The sequence below is a fragment of the Cervus canadensis genome, chromosome X, assembly GCF_019320065.1.
Source record: "Cervus canadensis isolate Bull #8, Minnesota chromosome X, ASM1932006v1, whole genome shotgun sequence".
Lineage (NCBI taxonomy): Eukaryota > Metazoa > Chordata > Mammalia > Artiodactyla > Cervidae > Cervus > Cervus canadensis.
Window position 1 is genome coordinate 16,331,400 of NC_057419.1, and position 27,671 is coordinate 16,359,070.

At 44.5% G+C, this 27,671-nt stretch overlaps 1 protein-coding gene across 4 annotated transcripts in view; it reads right to left on the reverse strand.

Moving 5' to 3' along the window:
* WWC3 (WWC family member 3) overlaps positions 1 to 27,671 on the reverse strand; it is a 109,317-nt gene that overhangs the window by 31,197 nt on the left and 50,449 nt on the right. For 2 of the 4 annotated variants that reach the window (XM_043459570.1, XM_043459571.1), the window contains 6 exons: positions 23,747 to 23,823; positions 22,583 to 22,662; positions 14,160 to 14,289; positions 13,795 to 13,893; positions 11,207 to 11,353; positions 8,845 to 8,918 (listed from right to left, as the gene is read on the reverse strand). In XM_043459570.1, the coding sequence (XP_043315505.1) occupies positions 8,845 to 8,918; positions 11,207 to 11,353; positions 13,795 to 13,893; positions 14,160 to 14,289; positions 22,583 to 22,662; positions 23,747 to 23,823 (607 nt within the window). The remainder of the gene's footprint in view (positions 1 to 8,844; positions 8,919 to 11,206; positions 11,354 to 13,794; positions 13,894 to 14,159; positions 14,290 to 22,582; positions 22,663 to 23,746; positions 23,824 to 27,671) is intronic. The other 2 variants (XM_043459572.1, XM_043459573.1) reach the window with 1 other exon arrangement.

Sequence of the window (27,671 nt, forward strand, 5' to 3'; positions counted from 1 at the left end):
GTTAGTCGCTCAGTTGTGTTTGACTCTTTGCAACCTCATGGACTGTAGCCCAACACGCTCCTCTGTCCATGGAATTCTCCAGGCAAGAACACTGGAGTGGGTTGCCATTCCCTTCTCCAGGGGATATTCCCGAACCATTGCAGGCAGATTCTTTACTGTCTGAGCCACAAGGGAAGCTGACTGGAATAGACTAGAAAGTGTAATTTCTTTCTCTAGATCCATAATCTTGAGTTAGACATTTGGGGTCTGCTCATAGCCAGGCTGAGAGAAGCATGTGGTGTCTGTCTATACCAGGAACCAAGAATGCTAGAATTCCTTCTTGTACATTTCTTGTACAAATGTTGTCTTGAATATTTGCCATGGAAGATGCAGGATGGCTTTACCTTTAAAACGATAAGCCTTGTCTACCGTGCTGCTGGCCCAGAAAAGAACATGTGCAAGGAGGACCCTTCCTGTATTAGGGTTAATGGATCCAAGAGACCTTCTACCTCAGGCTAAATAACAAATGTATAGTTCTGATGTCCCTTCTATATCCACACCCAGTAGCTGATATGCAGTGCGGAATTGGAACCCTACTCTTGCAAGTGCCATCATTCCAACTCCAGAAAATAAAGGGAAAAACCATTTCCAGAAAGGCTGTTTTCTACCATATTTTCTCAGTGGAATGAAATATAAGGAAACAAAGCAAGGTAATGATTAAAATTTGCAAAAAAAAAGAAAATGTTCCAAGTCCTTTTTTTTTTTACTGCACCGTGTGGCTTGTGGGATCTTAATTCCCCAACTAGGGATTGAACATGGGACCACAGCAGTGAGAGCACATAATCCTAACTACTGGACTGCCAGGGAACTGCCCAAGTTCATTTTCAAAGAGAATCAAGATCAAGGCAAAACTGGTGACGGTTTGTTTTTTCCCTGAGAGTCAGCTGAGTTTACTGATTTTTATTTTTGATAGGTAATCCCTTTTATAGCCTATATATATCCTCTCACAAATGCCTTTTAAATGCTTTAAGACACACGTCCCTGTGCACAGAATAGTCAAGAAATGAAAGCAAGTCCTCAGTCAAGCATTCCGGTCTCATGTTTATCGTGTGATTTTTAAATTTCACCCCCTGAACAGGCCTAATGTAGACAGAAGTCAAATATGAATCATTTTTCCCTTACTATTTTTGCCCAAACACCTTTTCTGTTACAACCCAGGCACCATTAAACCATGAATGGAAACCTGCATTTATGTGGCAGAAACTGCTCGGACCCTTACGGTTCATGTGGAAATCTTAAATATGACTTTCATTTTTCAAAGAAGAAAATGCACTTTTAATATTGCACAGTTTTGAGGCATATTTTACATATTCAGAGTAATCCCCAGTTCTTTGAATCTATACCTCAATTCTGGGATCTACGATATAATTTTGCACGTTCCTAAAATACTGCCACTTTCTGGAACAGAAATGGAACTCCAGGCCAGCCACAGCCCTGACTCAGGGTGAGGGGACAAGATGGACCCAATGCCAGATTCTAGGACATGATGCCAGGTTAGAGTCTCGTGCCTTCAGAAGTCAATTACAGCTATAGACTTATTCTTCTTATGTTTTCTCTCTTTAGTTTTCTTTCTGCAAATATCTATTTAAATGGAAAGCAAAAGTCTACCACAGTCTCATCTGAGATCTGAGTCATATGGACAGTGAAATCACTTTACCTCAATGAACTAAATATTGGTCAACTAGTGTCCATTCAGCTCGACTCTTTATACTGGAAACTCATGGAGTCTGAATCTAGGCTGTGTGGTATAAGAAGGGCCTACGTTCCCTGGTGGGCTCGTGGTTGGGAATCTGCCTGCCAAGGCAGGGGTTACGAGTTTCATCCCTGGTCCAGGAAGATCCCACATGCTGCAGAGCAACTAAGGATGTGTGCTACAACTACTGAGCCTGTGTACCTAGAGCCCATGCTCTGCAACAGGAGAAGCCACCAGGAGAAGCCCATGCACCACAACAAAGAGTAGCCCCCGCTCGCCACAACTAGAGAAAAAGTCCATGCAGCAATGAACACCCAGCTCAGCCAAAAATAAACAATCTTTTAAAAATTTATCAAAAAAAAAAAGACAGGCCTACAAATACCCCAACACCCCTCCCTGCCCTCACATCTTGTCCCCTCTGAACAAACAGAGCTTCAGAATAACTTCTTTAAATGGAAAGCAGATGGTCTCCAGGTTTCTTTCTCTTGGCCTGTTTCCTTTGTCTCTCACGGCCGTGCCCCACTCCCAAACCCAGATACACGGCCACTGGAGAACTGAAGGGAAAATCCAAGGGACTGATCGAATTCAGCTGGAATCCTAACGCTCCATCAGCGACGGCACAGGACCCGTCCTGGCAACAAACACTGAGACACGGAGACACAGGCTGGGCCGAATGTTTTGTTCCTATCAGGGACAGCAAGTGTTTCTATGGAAACAGCTACAGTTTGTGCACAGTTCTGGAACAAGCACTCTTAGGTTAAAAATAAGGAGCCATCTGCGTCATCAGGATTGCTTCAAGAAGACTTGTTCCTCCAAACTGGCTTTGAAAAATTCTCTCAAGTTTTTAACCAATAGTGTGAAAATATTCCTATCCTAAGGTCTGCCTTGGGAACCAAAGTGATGTTCCTGAAGGAAAAGGAAGAAAACAGTTTTTGGGATATACTTCACATGACCTAGAGGGCTTCCCAAGTGGTAAAGAATCCACCTGCCAATGCAGGAGACGCAAGAGACACAGAATCGATCCCTAAGCTGGGAAGATTCCCTTGAAGGAGGAAATGGCAACCCACTCCAGTATCCTTGCCTGGAGAATCCCATGGACAGAGGAGCCTGGTGGGCTACAGTCCATGGGGTCGCCAAAGAGTCGGACACAACTGAGTAACTGAGCACATGACCCACGGTTGAAAACAAAACTAGTCACCATGACAGTGGTGGTCTGGTCTAGAGAATTCTCTAGAAATCATACCATTGTTTGGAATTATGAGTTTTGCTTCTATAAACTTCCTTTAAATCTGAAGAGACATAAAACCCCTCATTGTCCAGAACATTTATTGTCTTTTGATGATTTCCCAACTCTGAGAAAGAATCTCGAATCTAGATATACAAGGAAATACATCAAGGCATCAGCTTTTCCTCATTTAGAAGTGGCAAAGCCCAGGAGGTTTTACAGAGGGGAAGGAAGCTAATCTTCGAGGGGTGCAGCCTGGCAACAAAAAGAATGCCTCAAGGATGGTTTTTTTTTTTCCCCTCAAGGATGTTTTTAAGCAGGTGAAGCTCCAATGAAAGCACCAAACTATCAAATACCAAGATCCACAGCCTAAGTGATCCTTGACCATAAAGCGAGCCTAAGAGAACTCTCTCTGGGGTTGTTCTCCCCTGCCCCCTAAGAAACTTGCAATTATACAACTCTCCACCCTGATCCCTGTGCCCCCTTGATTAAGAAAGCTCTTCCTCAACACGTGGGCAGCCAGAATTCCAACATCCCTCAGGGCCCAGGTCCAAAGCTGTTTTTTCCAACACCCAAGAGGAGGATTCATGACGGGGTGGTCCATGACCACAAGCCCTTCTGAATGACCACGAAAGCCCAGGAACCACAAGCTGAGCTGGGAGCGATGATGTGTCATGTGAACACAGTTTCTGAAATGAAGAGACCATGACCCGCCTCCACGAGATCCCCAAGGGCATGCATGTCTAAAGGCCCTTTCTTCTTGTAAATCCAGGGGAATTAGCCCAAGGCTCATACCAGGACGAGGGTTTTGGAGACAGGAGCCAGGAGCAGAGCGGCTGACCTGGCGCTGACCTGGGTCCAAGAATTCCTTCCACCCGCCTGTTCATAGGGGTGAAGGCCAAAGAGCACGTGTGATCTAAGGGGACCCCTGTTTACTCTTTCAGTAAATATTCACCAGACACTTAGTTGTTGGAATTAGTCATGAGCTAACTGGACAAAAATTTCTGCCCTCATGAGGTTTCCATTCTTGCAGGGAAAAACAAACAATAAAAAAAGCAAACACATAAAGTATGGGCTCCCCAGGTGGTGCTAGTGGTAAAGAACCCACCTGCCAATGCAGAAGACACAAGAGATGCAGGTTCGATCCCTGGGTTGGGAAGATCCTGGGGAGGAGGGCATGGCAACCCACTCCAGTATTACTGCCTGGAAAATCCCATGGACAGAGGAGCCTGGCAGGCTGCAGCCCATGGGATCCCAAAGAGTTGGACATGACTGAAGAGACTTAACATGCACATGCATAAAGTATAGAGCAGGTTAGCTGGTTACGTTTGCTGGGAGAATCAAGGTGATGGGGTGGTGGATGAGAGTGATCTTTTATTCAGAATGATGAGAAAAGTGTCTCTGACAGTGAACAGAAGGAGAGCAGAGGTCATGTGACCCATTGAGGCCACACATCCCATCGCAGGCAGAGGAAACAGCGGGGGCCAAGGGTACTGTGTTAGTTGCCTTTCGTTTCTCTAACAAATGACCACAAACTTGGGAGGCTTACAACAACACACATCATTACCTTACAGTCCCATCCAAGTACTAACCAGGCCCGACTCTGCTTGGCTTCCGAGATCAGATGAGACCGGGCACATTCGGGGTGGTATGGCCACAGACCTTACAGTTCCAGATGACAGAAGTCAACAATGAATGACAGGGTTGTGATTATTCGGGGGGCTCAAGGGAAGAATCTATTTTGCAGCGGTTTCTCAGGGCTGCTCACTTTCCTTGGCTCACAGGCCTGCATCACTCTGATCTCTGCATCCATCCTCACATCTCCTTCTCTGCTTCTCCCTCTTCTAAGGACCCTTGGGATTACACTGAGCCTATCGAGGTAATCCCTGGTGGCTCAGATGATAAAGAATCTGCCTGCAATGTGGGAGACCTGGGTTCGAACCCTGGGTCGGGAAAATCCCCTGAAGAAGGGCATGGCAACCCATTCCAGTATTCTTGCCTGAAGAATCCCATGTACAGAGAAGCCTGGTGAGCTACAGTCCATGGGGTTGCAAAGAGTCGGACATGACTGAGCAACTAAATGGCCACCATCAAGGTGATCCAGTGTCATCTCCCCACCCCCAGATCTCTAACTTGAGGCCATCTGCAAAGCTCCTTCTGCCAAGGAAGGCAACAGAGCCACAGGTTCTGGGGATTAGGATGTGGATATCTCAGGGGGTCATTACTGTGCCAACCTCCAGCAATAAATCAGAAGTGTGCCTGACAGGTGTTAGGCCCAATGTGTAAGAGGAACACCGAGGGGGCCAGCATGGCTGGAACAGGCTAATGCCTTGAGTCAGTGGAAGACTTGCCCTTGGGTCTTGCCACATACAGTAGGGATTTCGGAGCAAGATAAGAAGCGTAAGAATCAGATTTCCTCAAGGCAGCAAGAAACTCTGGGCCATCTGAGTCTTTGCTGGGGGGACTGTCCTGGGTATTGTGGGTTGTTAAGCAATATCCTTGGACTCCCCACATGGGATGCCAGCAGTGCCCTCTCTCCAGTCACAAGAACCAAAAACATCCCCTGGGGGGGTCACCCCCATCCTGTAGGGGCTGATGGAATCTAACATGTTGTAAAAGGAGTGCTTGTCTGCAAAAACAATTCAGACTCAGAAATTTAAATAACTGAAAGTATGCTGATCTGCACCATCAGTACACGATTCCCTGCATCCTTCACCAGGGAAGGACGTGACAACTCACAGAATGTCTTTGTCCACGACTCCAAAAAAATGTACAAAGAATGCTGGTATTTAACCAGGATGAGGAGACACAGAAATCAGGGCTCTCCATTGCTACTGGTGGCAGGGTAAAGCATATGGGTCATTTGGAAGACAATTCGGTGGGACCGATCAGAACTTCCAACATAAAGGTCTTTAGACCCATATGTTTCCTTGCTAAGTATCTGTCCAAGGAAACAGGCATTCCTGCAAGACTGGGGCCTATACATAGACGTGCGTTATTTGTGAAAAGAAAAAAACTGGCATCATCGAGAAGTCCATCCAGAGAGGATGGTTATAATCATTAGAAAAGCTATGCATCATATACTAGATTTAACTACATTGAGTTTCATTTACTTAAATGTTTACATAAAACCTGGAAGGTTTCACACCAAATCATTAATGGTGGGAGGTAGGATTAGAGAGGAAGTTAAGATGGGAGGTCTCTATTGATTGCATCTTTGACAAAAACAATGTATTCATGTATTATTTATGTAATAAAAACAAGCAGGAAAACACACAGGTATATATATATGCTAAATCGTGTCTGACTCTGTGACCCCATGGACTGTAGCCCACCAAGCTCCTCTGTCCATGAGATTCTACAGGCAAGAATACTGGAGTGGGTAGCCTTTCCCTCCTACAGGGGATCTTCCCAACCTAGGGATCAAACCCAGGTCTCCTGCATTGCAGGAGGATTCTTTACTGTCTGAGTCACCAGGGAAGCTCTCTATATATGCACAAATAAATGCAAGCATACATGTGTTACATGTGTACATAGACATACAAGCAGATTTGAACATGCTTCTGAACCCTGTGTGTCTATACATATATGCAATGTGCGTGCACGCAGGTGCACACCCCACAGGTTACTATCTGGGGTTATCTCTACCCCCAGGCAGACTCACTGAGGTCCTCACAATGTCTGTTAGCTGTGGGGGAGTTCATATGTCCTCGTGGCCTCACATAAACCATGCCACGTCTGTGAACAGGGCGGGTGCTGGTCAGAAGTAGTCTCCTCGCCCCCCCCACACCTGGCAGCTTCTCTGCCCATGGCTGTGAAGGAAGCTGCTGGGGTCACCCATATGGAAATGAGGCAGATGTGGGCCTGCTGAGACAGCACAATCCTCCAGCACTAGTGACTTGGGGGCTGGAGGGTTCTCTGGTCTCTCCCCACTTGATGCCATTGGTGCCTCCCCTAGAGCTATGACAACTACTGACATCTGTAAATGTGGCCAGAAGCCCATCGGGGGTAGGGGGGTCCCACCATTGCACCCCTCCCTCACTCCCTGACCCAGTGGGAACCACTGTTCTAGTGGGGAAAGAACAATTGTGAGCCAACCTGGCATGTCCTTACAACGGATCTCAGATCTCTAAATGTGGCCAAGGCAGCTCAGAAAGGCATTTTGGAGAAGCCCCTACTTTCCCACAAAGGTCGAGGCACTGGGGACAGGACCTTCCTCTGCAACTGCGGTGCCTTTCCTAACAAGGTTCTGGTGAACTTGAGATACTCCTCCCCTTTAAAAGATACTGATGAAAGAGAACTCCATCAGTATCCTGAAGAATGATCCCTCTGAAGTGTCCTCCCCTGAAGAATGCTCTTAAATCCTGGTCTTTCTGCCCAAATGTTATTATCTCAATATTTAAAAGATTACTCACTCTGTACCAACATCATCTCTAGAAAACCAAAATATCCCTTGCTATGGCTGGTAAATGTCACAGCCAAACAGTAACAATTACGTTAAGTGCAGCACCCATCAAGTTTCTGCGGCTTAATACAACACAGCAAATTCCAACACCCACACGGTGCAGCAGAAACATGCAAGGAGCAGAGGACTATTGAGACAATATTTTCAATACTGAGACAACAACGTCTGACAAATGCCATCAATGAGCTCCAGAGAGCAGCTGCCTGAGGCCAGGGAAGTGGTCCACGGGGAAGTGTAGTGCCCTCTTCGAGCATATCACTGCATCCTGCAGAGCAAGAGCCAGGAGGATCGGGCAGAGGGGCTCTGAGTAGAGGCTGGGTCATCTCCAGCCAGCCCTCCAGGGGGGAGTCATATGATCTGCTTTGGATGCTATTTTTACATTTGCTAAAAAGGCCATGAAGCGGATTTCCAGACATCCCTGAATGATACAGTATACCGAGCAAACCCAACTATTTAGCTTCCAGAACGGACACCCTTGACCTGCTTGGCATTTGCTCCTCTTCCTCCATCCCCCGGACAGCAGTTCATATGTGACTAAAGAAACTTCTTGAAAAAGACAGGCACCACAGCTTTCCGAAGCCCAGATTTTGGAATAGCTTGGATTTAAGACTCTTTTCAGAAGGTTCAAGAGAGAGAGTCACTAAGCCCATGGACCGTAACTACTGAGTCCATGTGCCACAACTAGAGAGAAGCCTGTGCACTGCCACTAAGACCCAACACAGCCCAATAAAACAAATTTAAACAACACTGCCTGCAAGGGTAACAACCCACCTGGTGGTGCTGCCCCTGAACCCTGGCTGATACTGGGAGGGAGGGAGGGACAGAGGGAAGGAAGAGGGAGAGATACATTTTGAAACACACAAACAAGGTCAAGTCTCAATTTTCAGAAGGCAGGTAACCTACAGCACAGGTTAACAGACATGATTGTGTTTCAGTTCTCTCCATCAGAATGACACAGATTAGGTACTGCTGTCACTCATTGACCTAATCCTTATTAAACTGTCTTTGAAACCAAGATATATGGCTTTTGCTGTTAAATCTATGGAATGAGATGCCATATATATTAAAAAAAAAAAAAAACAGTTATGCTTAAGCTGGTCTGAGGGACTGATGCTCAGTTAGAAGGCAAGGAAGGAGGGAGTTCTGAATTCCCTGAGAGGATAAAGAGAGCCCGAAAAGTCTCTATTTTTATTAAATCCCGTCTTTATAACTGTTTGCAATATTGAGAAGTTCCTATTTTAAATGCATGTGAAATTTTGTCACATGTGTTCAGAAGCTACACGTAAACCGTAATTCTATACTCTATCAGACATTGCTTTCTGGTAAGATGTGGATAAATCACACATTGAAACTCCATAAAACCTCTTCCCACAGGAGAAAGGAAATAAGGAGAAGGCAAAGTTTGAAAAAGGAGCTTCTTACCTCTTTCTGGCTTCCTCATACTGCCAGTTAAGCCTGACTCGATCCACAAGCCTTGTTTTATCATCAAAGACGAACTTTTTGGAACAGAAGGAAGATAAACAAGGGGGAGAGACATGTTAAAAACCCATTTTCAAAAGAGAAAATTCACCTAAACTTCCAGCAGCAATGAAGAATATTTTAATTCACCTTCCAATTTCCATTTTTCAAAAGTCTGGAAGGAAACACACCAATAACAGCTGCCACCTCTGGTCATCGGGAGTTGGGAATGGGACTGGTAAGACTTTGGTTGTTCCAACACTGGTGGATTTTTTTTTTAAATAGTGGATGTACACTTGTCTATTTTGTAATTCCCAACAGCAAATTAAGTTTGAAAAGAAATAGAGAATTCCTCAAAGTTGATACAAAAGCAAAAAAATTCATCCCAACTTGTGTAGTACATGTATGCTATGATGAAGCAAGCTGCCATTCTGGAGAGGTTCATATAGTAAGGAATAGAAGCTCTCAGTCCAACAATCTGTGACGAACTGAATCCTGCCAACAATCATGTAAGCCTGGAAGTGAACCCTTCCCAATCAAGCTTTCTGATGAGACTGCAACCCTAGCTAATACCTTGATTACAGTTTCCTGAGAGCCCCTGAAGCAGAAGATACAGCACAGTTTCCTGATCCACAGTACAGGTGTGAGATAATAAATGTGTGCTGTTTTCAAATGCTAGGTATCAGGAGTGTTTTGTTATACAGCAATAACTAACTAATACAGTTAAAGTCTTTTGATATGTTTTTCAATAACAAGATGTAGTAGAAAGCACAGGCGTTTAGGGATCAGAGTTGCTGATTCAAACCCAGATCTGCCTCTCCCTGGCTACATAACCTTAGGTAACCTGGCACCTGGACCCCCTCAGCTGACAAAAGAGGATAGAAACGACGACTTAAATCGAAGTAACAGTCATGAAGCTGCCAACTCAGGGCCAGCCCCAGTAAACTCATAAATAATGACAATTTACTGCTAAAGTTATTATAGTAGTATAACCAGCCACTCCCCACCCGACGTTTTTTAGAAAGTCTTATCTAAATCGTTACAGAACCCTCAATCTTACCTGTTTCTCTCAAACGAGGTAAGAGCCTATAAAATTTCTAATTCTAACCTTATATTAAGCAGCAATGAGTTATTCATGGAATTCAATACACATTGTACTTCTTTCCTTTTCTCATACCAAAATCTTTAGGCAAAAATGCCAGACAATTTTGACTTACAGATTCTTCTCTGTCTTAAACCTGGTCAAAAAATGTCCAAAGTGTACTTTTGAGAACAATGAGGGGAACACTGCAAATAGGCAGTTCAGGACATCCAGGACACAGAGGCATTATTTCCTATATGATATTCCCCTCAAAGATGCACTATTTGTTGACATTTTAAAATATTAGTTAATTATTTAAAACCCACAGTTTTTTAGTCAATGGTTTTCCCTTCTTTTTGTTTCTTTTTATTTGTTTACTTTTAGGAGGGCATTCTGCATTTCATTGATATTTCAACTTTACTTAGTGAGCCCTAAGAAAAAGAAGCCATACAAATTGGTTTTCCATTTGTAACAAATGAATCTAAAACTTCACTCAATGGCAGTACAACAGTAGTGTCTAAGTATTCACTGCCCTGCTTCACATGATGGCTGCCAATTCTGCTTTGGTGGCTAACGCAAGGCTTCACTAATTATCAAAAGGGGCATTATGAAATTCTTCCAAGTCCCAAACAAAATTAATTTCAATTCAATTTCCTGACATTCGCTTAGAATAAGAAATAGCATCAAAGTATAACCCAAGGGTGACACAGCCACAAAGCTGCTGAAAATCACTGGTCTAAGCCAGAGCTCAGAGAGCTACGGCCCAAAGGATGAATGTGGCCCACCACCTCCTTATGTAAATAGAGTTTTACTGGAACAAGCCCCACCCACCCATTCATAGATGACTATGGCAGAGACTGCACAGCCAGCAAAGCCTAAAACACTTATTATCAGGACCCTGGCAGAAAAAGTTAGTTGATCCATGCTGTAAAGAATCCTACATCTGTCAAAAAAACAGCTGAACTCAACTCTCAAAAGGATTCTGCCTTTTAAAAAAATCTATGAAGAGAAAGGTAATAAGCCATTTAATTGCCTCCCAGGCCCCTCTGAGCCTTCAGGATGCCTGGATGTAAAAAAGAAAAACCATATTCTTTCTTCAAACTTAATGGCACAAAAGCCAAAACCCTTTTGAAGGGAAAGTGGAAAATTTAAACAAATGGGTGATGGCCACATGAAAGTAGCCATTTTGTTGTCTCTCTGGGCATCTTCGGTTCTCTCCCCCCACCCCCCGCCTGGTGAGCATACCTCGCCTATGATGTCAGTCTGAGAGCCAGCATCGCAAAACTGGTGAGATAAAGACTCGCCCAGTGCGCCTGCGCCAGGAGGGAACTCCTGCAGAGGGTCGTTAAGAGAACAGCTATTCCTGAAGCCATCAGTCAGCTTGGCCAGGCTCTAGAACAGAAGGGAACAAGCAACTTGAACAGCCATGGCAATGCATCTCTTCCCTTTCCAAGCAGTCATTTCCTTCCCATTCCAAGTTGGCAGCCTCATTCCTGGAGAGCAGGCCCACCCCAACCCCATTCTCATGAGATTCCAAAGAAATGTTGATCAGCACATGCACCTTTCATGAAACTCGTAGTGATTTAAGTCAGATGGCAACTGAGTCCTCCTGGCAGCATGGGAATAATACAGAGAACACTGAGGGACCCTTTTTACTGGGTTTTTTTTTAAAACCTTTGTGTTTCCTAAAGAAAAAATCAGCCTTCCCTCCAAAAAAGCCAAAATCATACGGAGTAGAAAGGCAGTTGACAGGGGCTAGAGGGCTCTGGGCAATGAAGAGATGCTGGTCAAAGGGTCCAAAGTCCCATGTTTTAAGAAGAATGTGCATGCCTGTGTGCTCAGTTGCATCTCTTTGTGATCCCATGGACTGTAGCCCACCAGGCTGCTCTGTTCATGGATTTCCCAGGTGAGAACATTGGAGTGGGTTGCCATGCCCTCCTCCAGGGAATCCTCCTGACCCAGGGATTGAACTCGCGTCTCTTGCACTGGCAGGTGGATTCTTTACCGTCTGAGCCACCAGGAAAGCAGGAGGAATAAGTCCCGGATCTTAGGTCCACAGCACAGTAAGTACAGCTAGCAATACTGGAGTGAAGGTCTGAAAGTTGCTAAGAGTAGATCTTAGAAGTCCTTAGCACAGAAAAATCAAGGTACCCATGTGAGGTGACAGATGTGCGAACTCATTTTATGGTGGTAATCATTTCACAATAGATGTGTCTATCAAACCAGCACGTACACCTTAAATTTATAAAATTTTATTTGTCAACTGTACCTCAGTAGAGTGAAGGGGAGGGGAGATAGCATTCCTATCTGAAATGTTCCTTCAATAAATAATTCCATCAGAGAGGAATGCTACCTGGAGATCTTCAAAACCACACAGAAGGTGAAAACAACTCCCAGACTATGCTCACATATTCTTATAAGCAAATTTTTTTCAGTCATAATTCTACAGGGTCAAAGTCATCTTCTATGGATGTCAGTAGGCCAAAGATTAGAGTAAGTATAAATTCTGGTACCTGGAACCCCCTTTGGGTGAAAGTTCAAGAGAAACCAGATTTTTTAAGATTTTTAATAGACTGCAGACATGAGATGCCCAGGTGCAGTAGACCCCCAGGCAGGTGCCTCTGGATCTAGACAAAGGTGTCTTGGGATGGGCCAAGACTGTTCTCTTTGTATAAGAAAGACAAAACAACTTATTCGATTTTACTTGATGAAGACACTGCTTGTGTGTCTCCCTGGAGTGTCTCAGAGAAGATGCTGGGGTCTGAGGCTTCTTCCAGAAATTCTATCTCCAGCCTCCATGGTGGGGAACCCACTCAAGGCAACTAGGTGTCATTTACCTCTCATGACCCGGAACTACAGGGCATCTGAAAATACAGATTTCTGTATTCCACCCCCAGAGAGTCTAATCTAGGAGTTCTGGGGTGTGGCCTGGTAATCTGCAATTGAACAAGCACCCTGGGGACACTCCAGCCTCACATCCTTGACATTAGGAAGCACTGCCATGTAAGGCGGTCATGTGCGCACCTGTTGCACTTGGCCTAAGAAGGTGAGCTTTGCTCCCATGTCTTTGTGTGTTTTACATGCTGCAGAATTGAGACAAACGCCGACCAGCGCCAGGTGCCGACTCAGTGAACTGAGCTGGAAAGAAAAGCCACGACGGAGAGCATCAAATGCATTCCGGCATGGAGCAAGAGCCCGGCATGCGTCCCTTGGCAAAAACTCAGTTTTTTCTAAAAATAACAGAAGCTACAGGAGTTCAAGTGGCAAAAAAAATAAACCAGTATAAAGTCTATCCTCATGGTGGAATACTATGCAGCCATACAGAGCTACAGGCCCAGCTTTCTGCGAGGGCAACTGATCATGTGTCCACACCATCACGTGTCTGCATAAACACTAGCAGGACACACAAGAAGGTCAAAACAGTAGTTATAGGAGGTGAGAAAATGGGGTGACAGCAAGACTCTTATGATACACTTTTAAAATTACTTTGGTTATTAAATGATATAAATGTGTCACTCCTTACTGTAGCCTGAATTATGTCCTGCAAGAAGATGCTTCAGTCCTAACCCCCAGAATCTGGGAATACGTGCTTATTTGGAAGGAAAAGTCTGCAGATGAAATCAAATTAAGATGAGAACAGGTTCTAATCCAATGATTGGTGTCCTTATAAGAAGAAAAAATTTATATGCAGAGATGTGATCACAAAGGCAGAGACTAGAGTGATGCATCTATAAGCTGAGGAACACCAAGGACTGCCAGCAGCCCCCAGAGGCTGGAAGAGGCAAGGAAGGACCTCCCCCAGAGCCTTCAGACAGACCGTGGCCCTGCCGCACCTTGACATCAGACTCTCGTCCTCCAGACTGGGAGAGAATAAACTCCTGTTGTTCTAAGCCACCTGGCATGTGGTTCTTTGTCATGGCAACCCTAGGAAACTAACATGCACATTTTAAAATATTTATATATAGAAGATATCAAATAGACATATTTATTGTACAAACATGTATGTGTTTAAAATTTGCATGATTATATAATAACGATATAATATACATATATGTATTTTAAATGTTTAAATAAAGGATAGTTAGATAACCCTGGCATTATGAACATGTTTAAAAAAGGGAAATAAATAAATAAAGGAACGACACACAGGAGGGCAGAGAGACAGATGTGGGCTCTGAAGAGCTCCCCAGCTTCTTACTTGCATCAGATCCCGCCTTTCCTTCTCGCCTGTATAAATGGCTTTCTTGATGGTCCTGAGCTCGCTCATTATAGCCTGTGCCTCATCCAGTTTGTAGTTGGTGTGAGCATTAGACATCTTGCGATCAATCCTGGTTCAAAAAGAAATAAAAGAGTCATTCTGTGCAAGAGTGTAACATCCCCTTAAACAGTAATAATCCAGAACTTCAAAACTTCATAGAAGGGTGGGGAACAGCTAAAAAAGCAATATTTTGGCAAAGGAAAAAAAAGATCCCATAAGCCCTTCCTTGTTCTTGGTGAATACAAGGAGATAAGACTGGTGGTGGATGTTTCCCTCTGCTCCGAGCATCTTCTATAGTCAGGGACATGACAGGCAAGATTCCTAATCATTTCCAAAGATTTTAAACTTCCCTCTCTGAGAGCAGGATCATGTCTTATTTGTTTATCCCCAGCATCTCAGTTAGTAGTCCAAAATGTCTATTAAGTAAACGTACCAATGAAATCTGTGTACAAGAATATATGGGAAACAGCAAAAAGTAGTGAAGTTTCAATAGTGATGCCCTGCACAAAACTTGAGAAGTCTTATGTCTCCTCTATCTTTTGTTCCTTTATCCTGGTTCTAATTTATTACTCCCTCTCTAGTATTCCTGTTCCATTCAAACATCCATTCATCCTTCCTTCATTCTATCCCTGCATCCCAATGTGGCCTGGCCACGTGTTTTTCCATTTTAGCTGTTCTATGGAAAATCAAGAGTCTCTGATGCAAGGCAGACACAAAGGCCATCCATCTCCCATCACTACGTCTGCCAAGGAAGTGGTTCAACTTTTCTAGCAGAGAAGTTAGACTCATTTACATAATAATGTCTCTTGATATCCATCTTAAGATAAAAGGCTCTCCAATATATCTCATTTAATGTCACAAATCACAACAGACATAGCCTGATGAAGTCTGTAGAAAAGGGTGACATCATTTCAACACAGAAAACCCAAGGCCAGAAAAGTGTGATTTCTCCTTAACAGTTAATGACCACGGCCTTTGCTACTACAGATGTACTGACTCCTCTAGAAAGAAAACTACATACAGCAAAGGGATTATTACCTGACACCGACACTCCTATAGAGAAATGAAACTTGACTGCAACACACAAAATGTTCTCAAACTGCTTAGAAGTCAATGTTCATTGAATGGTCACAGAGTACAGACACACAGTCACTGTTAAGGCCACAATGTGAGACGCTAACCCCATCGGCTCTGGCTTCATACTTGGGTGTTGTGATTTCTTTATGGCTTTCAGTAGCAACAAAGCCTAAGTGCAGCCATCAGTAAAGCCCGGGACAGAGCCAGCCGCCTAAGGCACCATCAGCTGATGGCTTGGAGGAAAACAGGCCCCAGTTCCCACCAGGGAGAGAGAACAGCAAACCCTGTAATACATCTCACCAGCAGATGCCACAGAGCCCCCCGACCCTCCCCCTCCAAGAACAAAAGTTCAACTTCAAGGCGGCAGGCCTCAGCCCTGACCTTAGCTCCACCCAAGGAGCTCTGAGACCTCAAAAAGGAATGAAGACTGACCGAGAGCAGCTGTTTTCACTCTGTCCCAAGGCTGTCCCAGCCTGGTGAGCTGGGGTCGCTGAAGGGAGAGCCCACCCACGAGTTGGGGCCCCTCACCGTTCGGCAAGCCCTTCCCTTCGTTCCATTTCAGACAGTCTGCTTCCATAGAAGATGTCATTGGAGGGGAAGGATAGGGGAAAAGATCGCACATGTTTTAACAAAAAAGTGTGCAAGCTCTTAGAAAAGATGATCTCAAAGTTCTAGGAATCTCTGAAACGTAACTGTTTAAAAAGTTATGAATTATTATAGAATATGCAATTACGTGAAATGATACTATTATGTGAGTATAACCTTACAGAGACATTTTATATTTGATCTGATTAAATTATATGCATTTGATTAAATTATGCATGCATGCATACATGCTGAGTTGCTACAGCTGGGTCTGACTCTATGCGACCCTATGGACTATCACCTGCCAGGCTCCCCTGTCCATGGGATTCTCCAGCCAAGAATACTGGAATGGGTTGCCGTGTCCTCCCTCCAGGTGATCTTCCCGACCTAGGAATCGAACCCATGTCTCTTACGTCTCCTTCAATGGAAGAATTCTTTACCACTTCTTTACTACCTGGGAAGTCCCTGATTAAATTATACAAGTATCTATTTGTTTGAATTATATAAGTATGTGTTTGATTAAATTAGATAAGTATATAAATAGCATATTACAATAGTTCACGTATCAAACACCTACTACGTGACTGTCTTGCTGCATGCTTTATGTCTCACCTCATTTAATCTCCTGAACAGGTTTATGAGATAAGCATAATCTTCCCAGACTTTGTGATGCAAAAACTGAGGCTCAGAGAGACTAAGTGGCCCAAGAGGACAAGCTAAGATCTGGCAGACCCACAAGTGAAACCCACATCTCCCAGCTCTCAAGTCCAAATTGGAGTTTTTCCATTTTAGTTGTTCGATGGAAAAACTTGGTGCAGCTAATGGCCCTTGCTACCCGCTGGTACACTCCTGCTCAGGGTGGCCAGGGTAGGGTCCGTATGCTTTGGTAAGGGGAAGAAGCAGGCTCCACAGAACTCTAACCACTTCCATCTGTCAACTGTGATCAATTTTCATCTAACAAAAACCTCAAAGGACAGGAACTCTCTTTTATATCACATCTGCAAAATTCGTTTATTTGGGAGTTTTCAAATTCCCTCTAAAACGCAGCCTTCACTTTTCACTCAACATTCAACCAGGAAGGTTGAATGACTGGCTCAAGGTCACACAGCGAGGTCCACACTGAGGCCCTTCCCGCCACACTCAGCCTCTTCTGTCACCAGGCTAGCAATACACTCAAGCTCAAGGCCTCCAAAGTGACACCGTATCAAATCTGAGGACTGGCCACACAGTCAGATGGCGGACGAAAGCAGACTGACACTCTTTACAGCCTGCCTTTGAAAGAAACTGTTAGTGAGACAAGAAGCGCGTTAAAAGTGTTAGTCACTCAGTCGCATCTGACTCTGTGTGACCCCATGGACCGTAGCCCGCCAGCCTCCTCTGTCCATGGGGACTCTCCAGGCAAGAATACTGGAGTGGGTTTCCATGCCCTCCTCCAGGGGATCTTCCTGACCCAGGGATCGAACCTAGGTCTCCCGCTTTGCAGGCAGATTCTTTACTGTCTGAGCCACCAGGGAAGCCAGAGAAAAGGCGCGGCAGCAAACGCTGATGGCACACTGCCGAGAAGGCATTTTTGAGGCGTTTCTCATCAACCTCCCCCTGCCCTCAAGCGTCTGTATTTCTTGTTCAACTTAAGATGTCAAGAGAACTGCACTGGCAAAAATCAAACTGAACGAATTCTTCAACCCACATCTTGGAGGAAAGGGCCACCAGGTCTTGAAAGGTCGCCCACGTTAACAGCACATGTTACAACCCCCAAGAAGGAGGAGTCTTGTTACGACTCTACCTTTTACATCACTGGTGCTGGCAGGCGGCCTTGAACGAACCAGAATCCTGAAGAGCTTCTGGCAGCTTCTATCAGCCGTCGGTCCCACGTGGAACACCAGATCCGTCCCACGACTGGGAACAACACTCTTTTTGTTTCCGCCCCCACTTCTGTAGGTTTTACTGTTATCTGAGGAGCCTCTGAGCTATGGTAACAGGATATCCTGCTCTAAGCCTGTGTGGACTGTGGACAAGCCCATGCTCTCCTGAAATCTGTAAATCCCCTCAGAGAGAAAATGCTAATTCCAAGATCTAACACTGCCTCACCATGACACGAACACTCCTCAGACGGCAGTCACTCTGAGTCACTGAAGAAGACACATGGGCTTAACTCCATCAAGGCATCCCAAGATGGAAGACAGTCATCAAGCAATTAAAAGGCTCGAAGCACAGACCCAGGGGCTGATAAGCACGCGCCTCCAGGAAAGGGGTTACTGGCACGTTTAGCGAGCACCCACCTCTATGATTTGAACAGCAGTGGTAGAAATAAGATTTCTTCAAACACAAAATAGTACAGTAAGGAGCAGAGAAGAAATGCTGGAGAGCAGTTAATAAGAAGGCTCTGGGGGCTTCTCTGGTGGTAAAGAATCTGGGAAGATTCCACGTGCCACAACTACTTAGCCTGTGCCCTAGAATTAGGGCTGCAGTTCATGGGATCACAAAGAACTGGACATGACTGAGCGACTGAGTGCACACACACACAAACACACACACACACAAACACACGGGGCAACCAAAGAGGGTGTACCTCCTGATCAAAGTAACACCACCAGCTACAAACCATACTTAACCTCCAAAAGAAGAGAAAATGCAATGGAACTTGAGTCAGATCAAGCCCGTGGGATTAATAACACCAGTTTACATAAATAAAGAGCAGGGGACAGAGGAGCATGTGAAATGATGCCATGTACATTCCTGTAGCAAAATCCAGGATTGGGGCAATTCTTTGGGACAAGGAGAGTAGCTTCTTCAACAAGTAAGTTGTCAAAAGGAAGAAATGAAGGAAAAAAGAAAAAGGGAGAGGGGGGTAGAGATGAAGAGACACACTAACCACACGTACAGTGTGGACCTAGTCCAAACCTGGACCCAAACAAACCAGGGAGGTGGGGAAAAACTCACTGGAGAATGGACAACATGAAGAGATTACTACTAAGTGGCACAGGTATTAGTTATGTTTTCAAAAGAAGTCCGTAACTTTAGGAGACATTTATGGACTAAATACGATTCTGGGATTTGCTTCAACAACGTGGTAAAAGCTTGGGCAATGAGGCTGTGTAGCTGTGTGACAAAACAAGACTGGCCATTGTGCAGTTAGCTGTAGAAGTGGGGAGACAGGTACGGGAAGGTTCCCTTATACTATTCTCTTGACTTTTGTGTACATTTGACATTTTCCATCATTAAAAGTTTATATATAGTACACACACACACACAAACACACACATTCTATCATTAACCCAGAGATTGTGTTCACGGCCAGTTCCCATCTACAAAAATTAACAACGCACACAGACTTAAAAAAAAAAAAAATACAAAAGGCTCTTTTTTCCTCACTTGGACCCAAGCGTAATGATGGATTTCCTTGCTAGCCAGGAAAGTTCACCAAGATAAACAAGTCGAGTTTAAAATGTTGTGAGTCGCCAAACTCTCAGTGAGGTGCCCTGGAAAAAAATACACGGGATATTCTGGGAAGCAAGAACAGCAGAAACTTTTCTGGAGGGAAATCTAGGGTTTCTGCCTTAAGTCGAGGTTGGTAATAATATCTGAGAAGCCCATTGACATACAACAGTACATGTATTATCTGTGTTCAGAGTCAGGATTTTGCAGTAGGGGTGGGGTAATCACATTATCGATGCTTACCTGAGGTTTTCCCAATTTCTCAATAAAGCATACCAATCCGCATGATGTGATCCAAACACAAGAGCCAGTCTTCAATACCAGAAAAATAAAGAGGCCGTTTTCATCTTAACATGGCCTGTGTAACTCAGAGGAAGGTATAAGGCCACTTTTTCACTGGCACAGCACTGTATTAACAAATAAGCATGGCACGAGCACTCCTGTTTTCTCTTCTTCCTGAGAAGTCATGTCATAGCATAGAGTGATCGTGCTCAATGACAACACAGCAGCCAACCAGAAGCTGCTTCGAGAGGCAGTTTCATCTGCAAAGCTGGGCTGGGACACCCCAAGACCAAGGCCAGGTCCAGAGCTTTCCTTCAGGCCACCCCTCAGCCTCCACGGGGGAAGGTGGGTATTCCCATAGGCTCTGCCACAGAGTGAGGCCCATCCCCTTGGCAGGGGCCATGTTTACCATTGCTGACCCCACACAAGGGGGGCTTGCAAAGGAAAGCGGAAAGAGGATCAAACAGCACTGGCATTCTTTCTGCAGGCTCATACTCCGCTCTGGCTGCACGTGTAAACTGACAACTTCCTGTACTGGCTTCTGCTTCCTGTCCCATAAACCTGGAGAAATTGAGGCCACCTTTTTCCAGTCTTAAAATGATTCTGAGGTTTCTCCTGGTGGCTCACAGGTAAGTAAAGAATCTGCCTGCTAATGCAGGAGACATGGGTTTGATCCCTCGTCCGGGAAGATCCCACATGCCATGGAACAGCTGAGTCCGTATGCCACAACTACTGAGCCTGTGCTCCAGAGTCCGGGGACTACAACTGCTGAAGCTCACATGCGAGAGCCCATGCTCCACAAGAGAAGCCCTCGCAGCAACAGAGACAGCACAGCCAAAAATTAGTAAATATTCTTTTAAAGAATGACTGCCTACAAGAGATGAAGTCACTTCCTAGCAAGGCCAAGGGGGAAGGGGTTTTCTCACACACACGCACGTGCACGTGCGTGCGCACACACACACTGCTGCAGGTAGTGGCAGAGAAAGCAAAAAGCCGACTGTAAGGTTAAAAGCCTGCAGCTCATGCTAAGCACGTGGCCAAATCCCACCACAGGGGGGACCTGCAGGGGACATGGCAGTGTCTCAGGGCCAGAAGAGCCAAGCCCTCCAAGCAGGACCCAGCTCACCTTTGTATGGTATCTCCCGTGGTGTCTATAATACATCCTCAATAAAGAAGCAGGCAAACAAGTCGTCAGCCAAAGCAATCCTGGGTGAGTAAGAAAGTGAATCTCTACCTCACACTGAACAACAGGGTTTGATGTGCCCAGTCATTACCCTTTATGTGAGGCCGCAGTCATTACCTTTGGCAAACACTAACATTCCGTGTTCCCTCTTTATAAAGAATGATACATCTGACACGCGGTCCCTGCGTCTACACACAGGATGCCAAGAGAGTGGCACGCTGCCCCTGTTTACCAAGAATCGTAGCCACATGGATTCCCATCATTTGCTGAAGGCTGACTGCAGCAGGCGTTGTTGCTGTCCTCAGACAATTTAGCCCAACAGTCACTGCTATGGACTGAATGTTCACGTCCCCTCAAATTCTTAGGGTGAATCCTAATCCCCAATGGGATGCTGTTTGGAAATGGGTCCTTTAGGGGGTTATCAGATTTAGATGAAGTCATGAGGGTGGGGCCCCATGAAGGGACCACTGTCTTTAAAGAAAGAGAAGAGACACCAGAGACCAGAGGCCCCACCACACAACAGCACCACGTCAAGACACAGTCAAAAGGCTCATAATGGATTTGCCAGTGCCTTGACCTTGGACTTCAGGCCTCTGGAACCAGGAAAAGTCAATGTCTGCTCTTTAAGTCACTCAGTCTAAAGTAATTTGTCACAGCAGTCAAACTCAACCACATGAGAAGAGTCAGCGTAGAAGGTGTGAAGCACAAGCCCAAGCTCAGCAAGTGAAACCAGGATCTGAATCAAAAGGAAACAGACTTAGGATCAATAGGCATGCAAAACCCTTTCTAGAGAAATTTTTGCAGACCACCAATACCACCATTTACACAGTAACTACTGTTCACTTAATTTGCTCACTTAATAGAATTCGCAAATAATAAGAACTTCATCTCTGAACTCTCAGGAGGGACAGAGTTCTAATTGCAAAGATGTTAACAGGAGGATGACCTATAGATCAGGCTGCCCGACAGAATGTTCTGTGTAGATATATAAGTTGCTCTGTCGTGTCTCTTTGTGACCCCATGGACTACAGCCCACCAGTCTCGCTATCCATGGCATTCTCCAGGCAAGAATACTGGAGTGGGTTGACATTTCCTTCTCCAGGGGATCACCCATCTGTGAGGATGTAAATAGCCTATTATCTGTGCTGCCCAATGCAGGGGCCACTAGCTTAGTGGTCCTCCATGTGGGACACACGTGCCCTCCAGGAAACACTTGGCAGTATCTGGAGACATTTTTGGCTGTCACAACTGGGTGAGAGGCTGCTACTGGCACATAGGAGGTCAAGGCCAGGGATGCTGTTAAATTAAACATCCTATGGTGCACAGGACAGCTCCCACCATAAACCGCTATCTGGCCCAAAAAGTCATAAGCACTGAGGTGGAGAAGATTTGCACTAAACACACAAGACTACTGAGCATTTCAGATGTGGCTACTGAGACTGGGGACTAACAGTTTAACTTTATTTAGTTTTAATTAATCTAAATTTTAGAACTAAAACACTGAAGAGACTAAAACTAGCCAAACAGGAATTCAAATGGAAATAGCCTTCTGTGTTTTAGACAGCTAGCTATCAAGAATGTGCACAAATATTACACTAAAGATCTTGCTTCCCAAGGAAACAAGAACAAGGTATCTTCAAGGAAAAGAGATCTGATGCTTACGACTGGTACATAACGAGCATAAACAAAAGCAGAAAAGCAAACACCCATGAAGCTTTAAGACACACGTCCCGGCATGGAAGAGGTCAGCACAACAGGAAACCGCAGGGAAACGCTCCCCCCGTCACCACAGGCCACTCACTCTTGCAGGGTCTCCACTCCCTTCTCTTTGTACTGCAGTTCTTGCTTCATCTGGGTCAGCTCTCGTTTTAATCTGGAAAGCTAAAGACAAATGACATATTTTTTTTTCCAAAAGCATGCTGTGAAAAATGGTTTTTCTACCGTTGTTAGCACTGTCCTCTCAGTTTCTGATTGGCTTGTAATTCCCTGGGTCACCCTCTTGCCAAGACTTTCCATCGACAGGCCTAACACACAGCCCTGGCAGAGGAGCCGGCTGACTGAGGTACACAAGGCCTGGATCCCCGACAGCTTTCTACCCACAGGGAACCCTGGAATCGTCAATGATTTTCTTTTCAGGGTATTAATTGACATAATGCAATGAGCAAACTCTGTCATACTTTTTTTTTTTTTTCATCCTCCCTTCTGTTTGAAGTCCCACATAGGAGATGCTGTTGCTCAAAGCATGGCTTTGGGTACCTGGAACTCAGTCACAGAGAGTGCTTATTTAAAACAGGTGCTAGGACTCACTCCAGGCCTGTGTTAAAACTGGGGGGTGGCCTGGAGTTTTCCTTTTGAACTGATGCCCCCAGTGTTTTTGAGGGTGTGCTAGAACATGAGAGCCATAGCACTCAAAGAGATGCTCTGATTTAGGGACTGAAACACCAGGACCGGAGCCTTGGGCTCCAAGATGTCTCCAGTCCCTCCTTCCAGACGCGCATGACAAAGGCTGAAGGGATGGGACATGATGGCACCCAAAGAACTGGGCACCACTGGGAAGGCACCTTAGAAGCTTCTGGTCAAATGCTATGGCAGGCACAATTTCTCTGGGAATACAGCCACCAGGAAAGAACAGCAGACAGATGCTAAACCTGCTGAGAGTCATCCAGTCCTCTGAGGTTGGGCCCTGACTTTGCCAAATCTTTCCAAATGGGGGGTGAATCTAGCCCCATGAAACACGGAGGGCTACAGGCGATTTTTTTATTAGATAGGTTGAGGCTTTTCTCCTCCTATTGGAAAAAATAGTAGAAAGTATAACCAAATGTAGTAATAATAATTCATGAAATTGAAAATCTTACTAAAATATGAATGTGAGACACACTGACCATCATATAATGAACCATGATAAGTGATGTTATGTACAAATATACACAGGGTTTCTAGTTGTGAAAATATTCATTTTACTCACCCTATCCCGACGACTTGCTATCTCTGCCTTAATTTGGTATGGGTCGTACTTTGTATTTGTTGAATATCCAGAGAAGGCTAAACAGAAGGAAAACATTTTATTTTATAATGGATCCTTTAAAGTAAACAAATACACACACATAAACAGGAACTTCTAAATCACTATATTAAGTAATGAATTTCCAGTCTCAGATTTCCAAGTTGGTCCTCACTCCTAAGAACGTACATCTCACTATCTTGAATCTTGATTTTGATTTTTCACATAATGACCTTCTTCTTGATTCTACATAATAAAATATATAGCTATAGGTAAATCAAAACTCTGTTTACTTCAACTGCAAAACTGTCAGGTTTAAAAACCACATATACACAGGACGTGGGGGTGGGGGAGGTATGGTTATGGTATAGAAAACTATTCTTTATGGTGAAAACAGTACATATGGTATGAAACCACTTTTACTTCCTTTTAAAATGTACACACCATGGAAGTCACTGGAAGGACAGAACTCAAAAGCTGATCTTCTCAATGGTCTCATTGCAAAAGATTTTATATTTACTCTCTTCATATCTATAGCTTCCACACGAATGATTTTTGACATAGAAAAGGAAAAAAAACCTAAAGATTTGTAAAATGAAAAAGACTACTTCCTAGTCACATGCCAGTATGTGGCAGGCTTGAGTGTTCATGGTGTTGGCTCCCCAAGAGCCAAAGTGAAGTACCCACACTTTTATTCTAGCAGTTTGTTTTTGATGGATGTTCCGCTAAATCAGATCGCATAGCTAAATGCTTTCTTCAGCAGTGCAGCACGTAGGATTTAAAGTCTTGTAACAGACACAGCATCGTGGTTACAGATGGCCAATACCTGGGGGTGAATGAGACACACTTGGCCACCCAGTTGCATGCTGAGCATAGTCAAGCCTTCTCTGCTGTCTCAGCAATTGGAGCAGCACGCAGCCACTTCTAATTTCTATCACCCCATCCACTTCTCTGCATCCCTTTCTCTTCATGCTTCTGTTTCCTTTCTCTTAGGCCTTGCAGCTACAGTGACTTGCTTCCTGTCCCTCCCTGAGCTGTGCAGGTTCCTCTTCTTTCTTCATCTGAGAGTCGCCCCACATTTATGGAATCTGCCTCTGGGTCATTTTCATTAGTTTCACCTGTTCATAAGAGCCATCTGCAAGGCCATCATCCATTTTTTTTAAACTTTAAACTTTTTATTTTGTATTGGGATATAGCTGATTAACAGTGTTGTGATAGTTTCAGGGGCACAGCAGAGAGACTCAACCACACATATGCATGTATCCATTCTCCCCTAAATCCCCCTCCTATCCAGGCTGCCACAGGACAATGAGTACAGTTCCATGTCAGCATCCATTCTTTAACTCCTTTGATCTGGGTGCAAAAGACTGTCATTCAGGTAACTTAGATGCCAACATCTAGAAACTAGTTTATAATCATGTCCTGATTTAATACTGGAGAAGATGGCTCAAGGCCATCAAGTGCTTTAAATGGCAAGATTATTTAATATCCTCAAATAGAATCATATCCCAAGTTAATCTGAGCTCTCCAGATGTCTCCTTAAAAAAAAAAACAGTTCTATGGAATGTCTACTATTGAAGCCCCCATCAGTCAGAATTTCAAATTACTAGAATCTACTGGAAATAAATACCTGGAGGAGCTAAGTATTTGTCAACTTTACCTCAAATGTTCTTAGAGTTCTAATCTCCTCAAAACACAGAGTAAAATGTTTTTAAAACAGAATTCTTTCTTAGATGAAGAACATCTGTTTCCAAATCCTAGAACCTCCATTTTGCCTGACTCTTTGGTCTCATTTAAAATCAGTAAGGAAAGGAACACTTCAAACAATGATCTTAAAGAGACAGAAATTATTTCTGCAAAATCTCCACATTTAACTTCTGGGACGTAAGTTTCCCAGGCCCGAGTGGAAGGGACTTCCACTGGGGCCCAGACAACAAGCCAATGAGCGAAGGGCTTCCTGACTCCTTCCATGTGTGTCCGCTTGTCACGTTGTAGGCAAGGAAGACAATGCCAACAGTTACTGCCTGGGATCTTTTCCATTCCAAACTGAAAGTAACCCCACCCCCAAAGTCCAGGGAAGTTAACTGCAATGTTAAACATCAGGAACAATGATCTGAAATCACTGCCAAAACTCTGTCTGCAATTTCATAGGGTAAATTAGTGAAGAGACTTGAAGTACATATACACTGCAGGAGTGATGGGTCCGGATGGATAGACACATGGCAACCTGCCGCCCAGTTCTCCCACATAGCTGAGAGTCCTGAGGCTCTCGGGCATCTGTCTCTCCCCCAGGACACTCAGCCTGGGCCAGTCCTAGAGGGGATCCTGACATACTATGACATCACTGAGCTGCCGAGTCCACCAATGGGGAGGCCACCCCCACCTTGGACACTGCTAGGTCACAACCGATGGCCTTACTGTTCAGGCCCAGGGGAGTTCATCTTCTCTGTTACTTATAAATGAAACCATCCTAAATGATGAAAGGTTTTACTTATGGATACCATTCATGTTACTTTTGCTATGGTCTCTAAAACTATACAAATCCAGGACTAGGATGAGGGAAAAGGCAACTCAAGTACCTATGACAGTGAGTACACTGTATCTTAATGTGCTAAGGAGAGTGACAAACACTGGTGTAACTTTTAATAATATAACTCAAAAGTTTAAAGACAGATTCTCAGTTCCTGAAGTCTGCCAGTAAGTCTAATGGAAGCCATTTGCAGAATCCAGGGGAAAGCTTAAAACTCTGGATCCCATTTTTAATGGTATGTTCATTAGTTACTAAGTCGTGTCTAACTCTTTGTGACTCCATGGACTGTAGCCCGCCAGGCTCTTCTGCCCATGGGATTTCCCGGCAAGAATACTGGAGTGGGTTGCCATTTCCTTCAGCAGGGGATCCTCCCGATCCAGGGATAGAACCCGTGTCTCCTGCATTTGCAGACGAGTTCTTTACTCCTGAATCACCCAGGAAGCCCTTTAACGGCACGTACACCACAACACTGAGAAAAAGAAATGTCTCTCTGCTGAGACACATCTCCAATCTCAAGATTTAGGATAAATACCAGACTTTCACCTCTGAAGCTCCCTTCTGATTTGAAGAGTCTGAGTGGGCAGAGCTATTAAACAGTTTCAGGAGGCCACACAGGTGTAAAGCACTGCTTTGGGTGATATAAGAAGGTTAAGGCTTAGCTGGACCTCAGCAGTGTAAATTACTATACCTGGCTACTACAATGTAACTTTCATATTAATTTCATCTATTCTCAGAAATTCTTTGTTTCCCCCTTTGGAATGAGAATTTTATTCTTTTTTTTCCTATTGTGCCTTTCTTTTCTTTAAATATATATATATTTTTTTAAATTGAAAAATATTTACAATGTTGTGATGGCTTTTACCATACATCAACATGAACTGGTCACAGGCATACATATGTCCCCTCCCTCCTGAACCTCCCTCCCCATCAGTCCAGGTTGTCACAGAGCACTGCCTCTTGTGAGAGATGACGAGTATGTTTCCCTACTTTTATAGACGAAGGCTGAGTGGGCAATGATTTGATCTACATCATGCCATCAGTCAAAGAGGGACTTCTGTCAAGAACATGGGCTCCTGTGGGTCAGGTTAGTATTTCCAACGGAAGAAGAAATGGGCCTCCGGCTCCCCAGTGCCCAAGAGGTGAACTCAGTCTGTGTGTTTAGCGCTCCGAATGCTGCAGACCCCAGTCATTACTTCAGATTTCGATTTCATGGGCTATTAAAAGGGGGAAATGTGTCCATCCATGCATCCATCTGTGTCTGTTTCCATCTCCTCTTACATCTCTGGACCATGAGAACCCAAGATCACCCCAGGCGGAGGCCACGCTTTTCAAAGAGGGTAGTCCTTGTCCAAAGACATC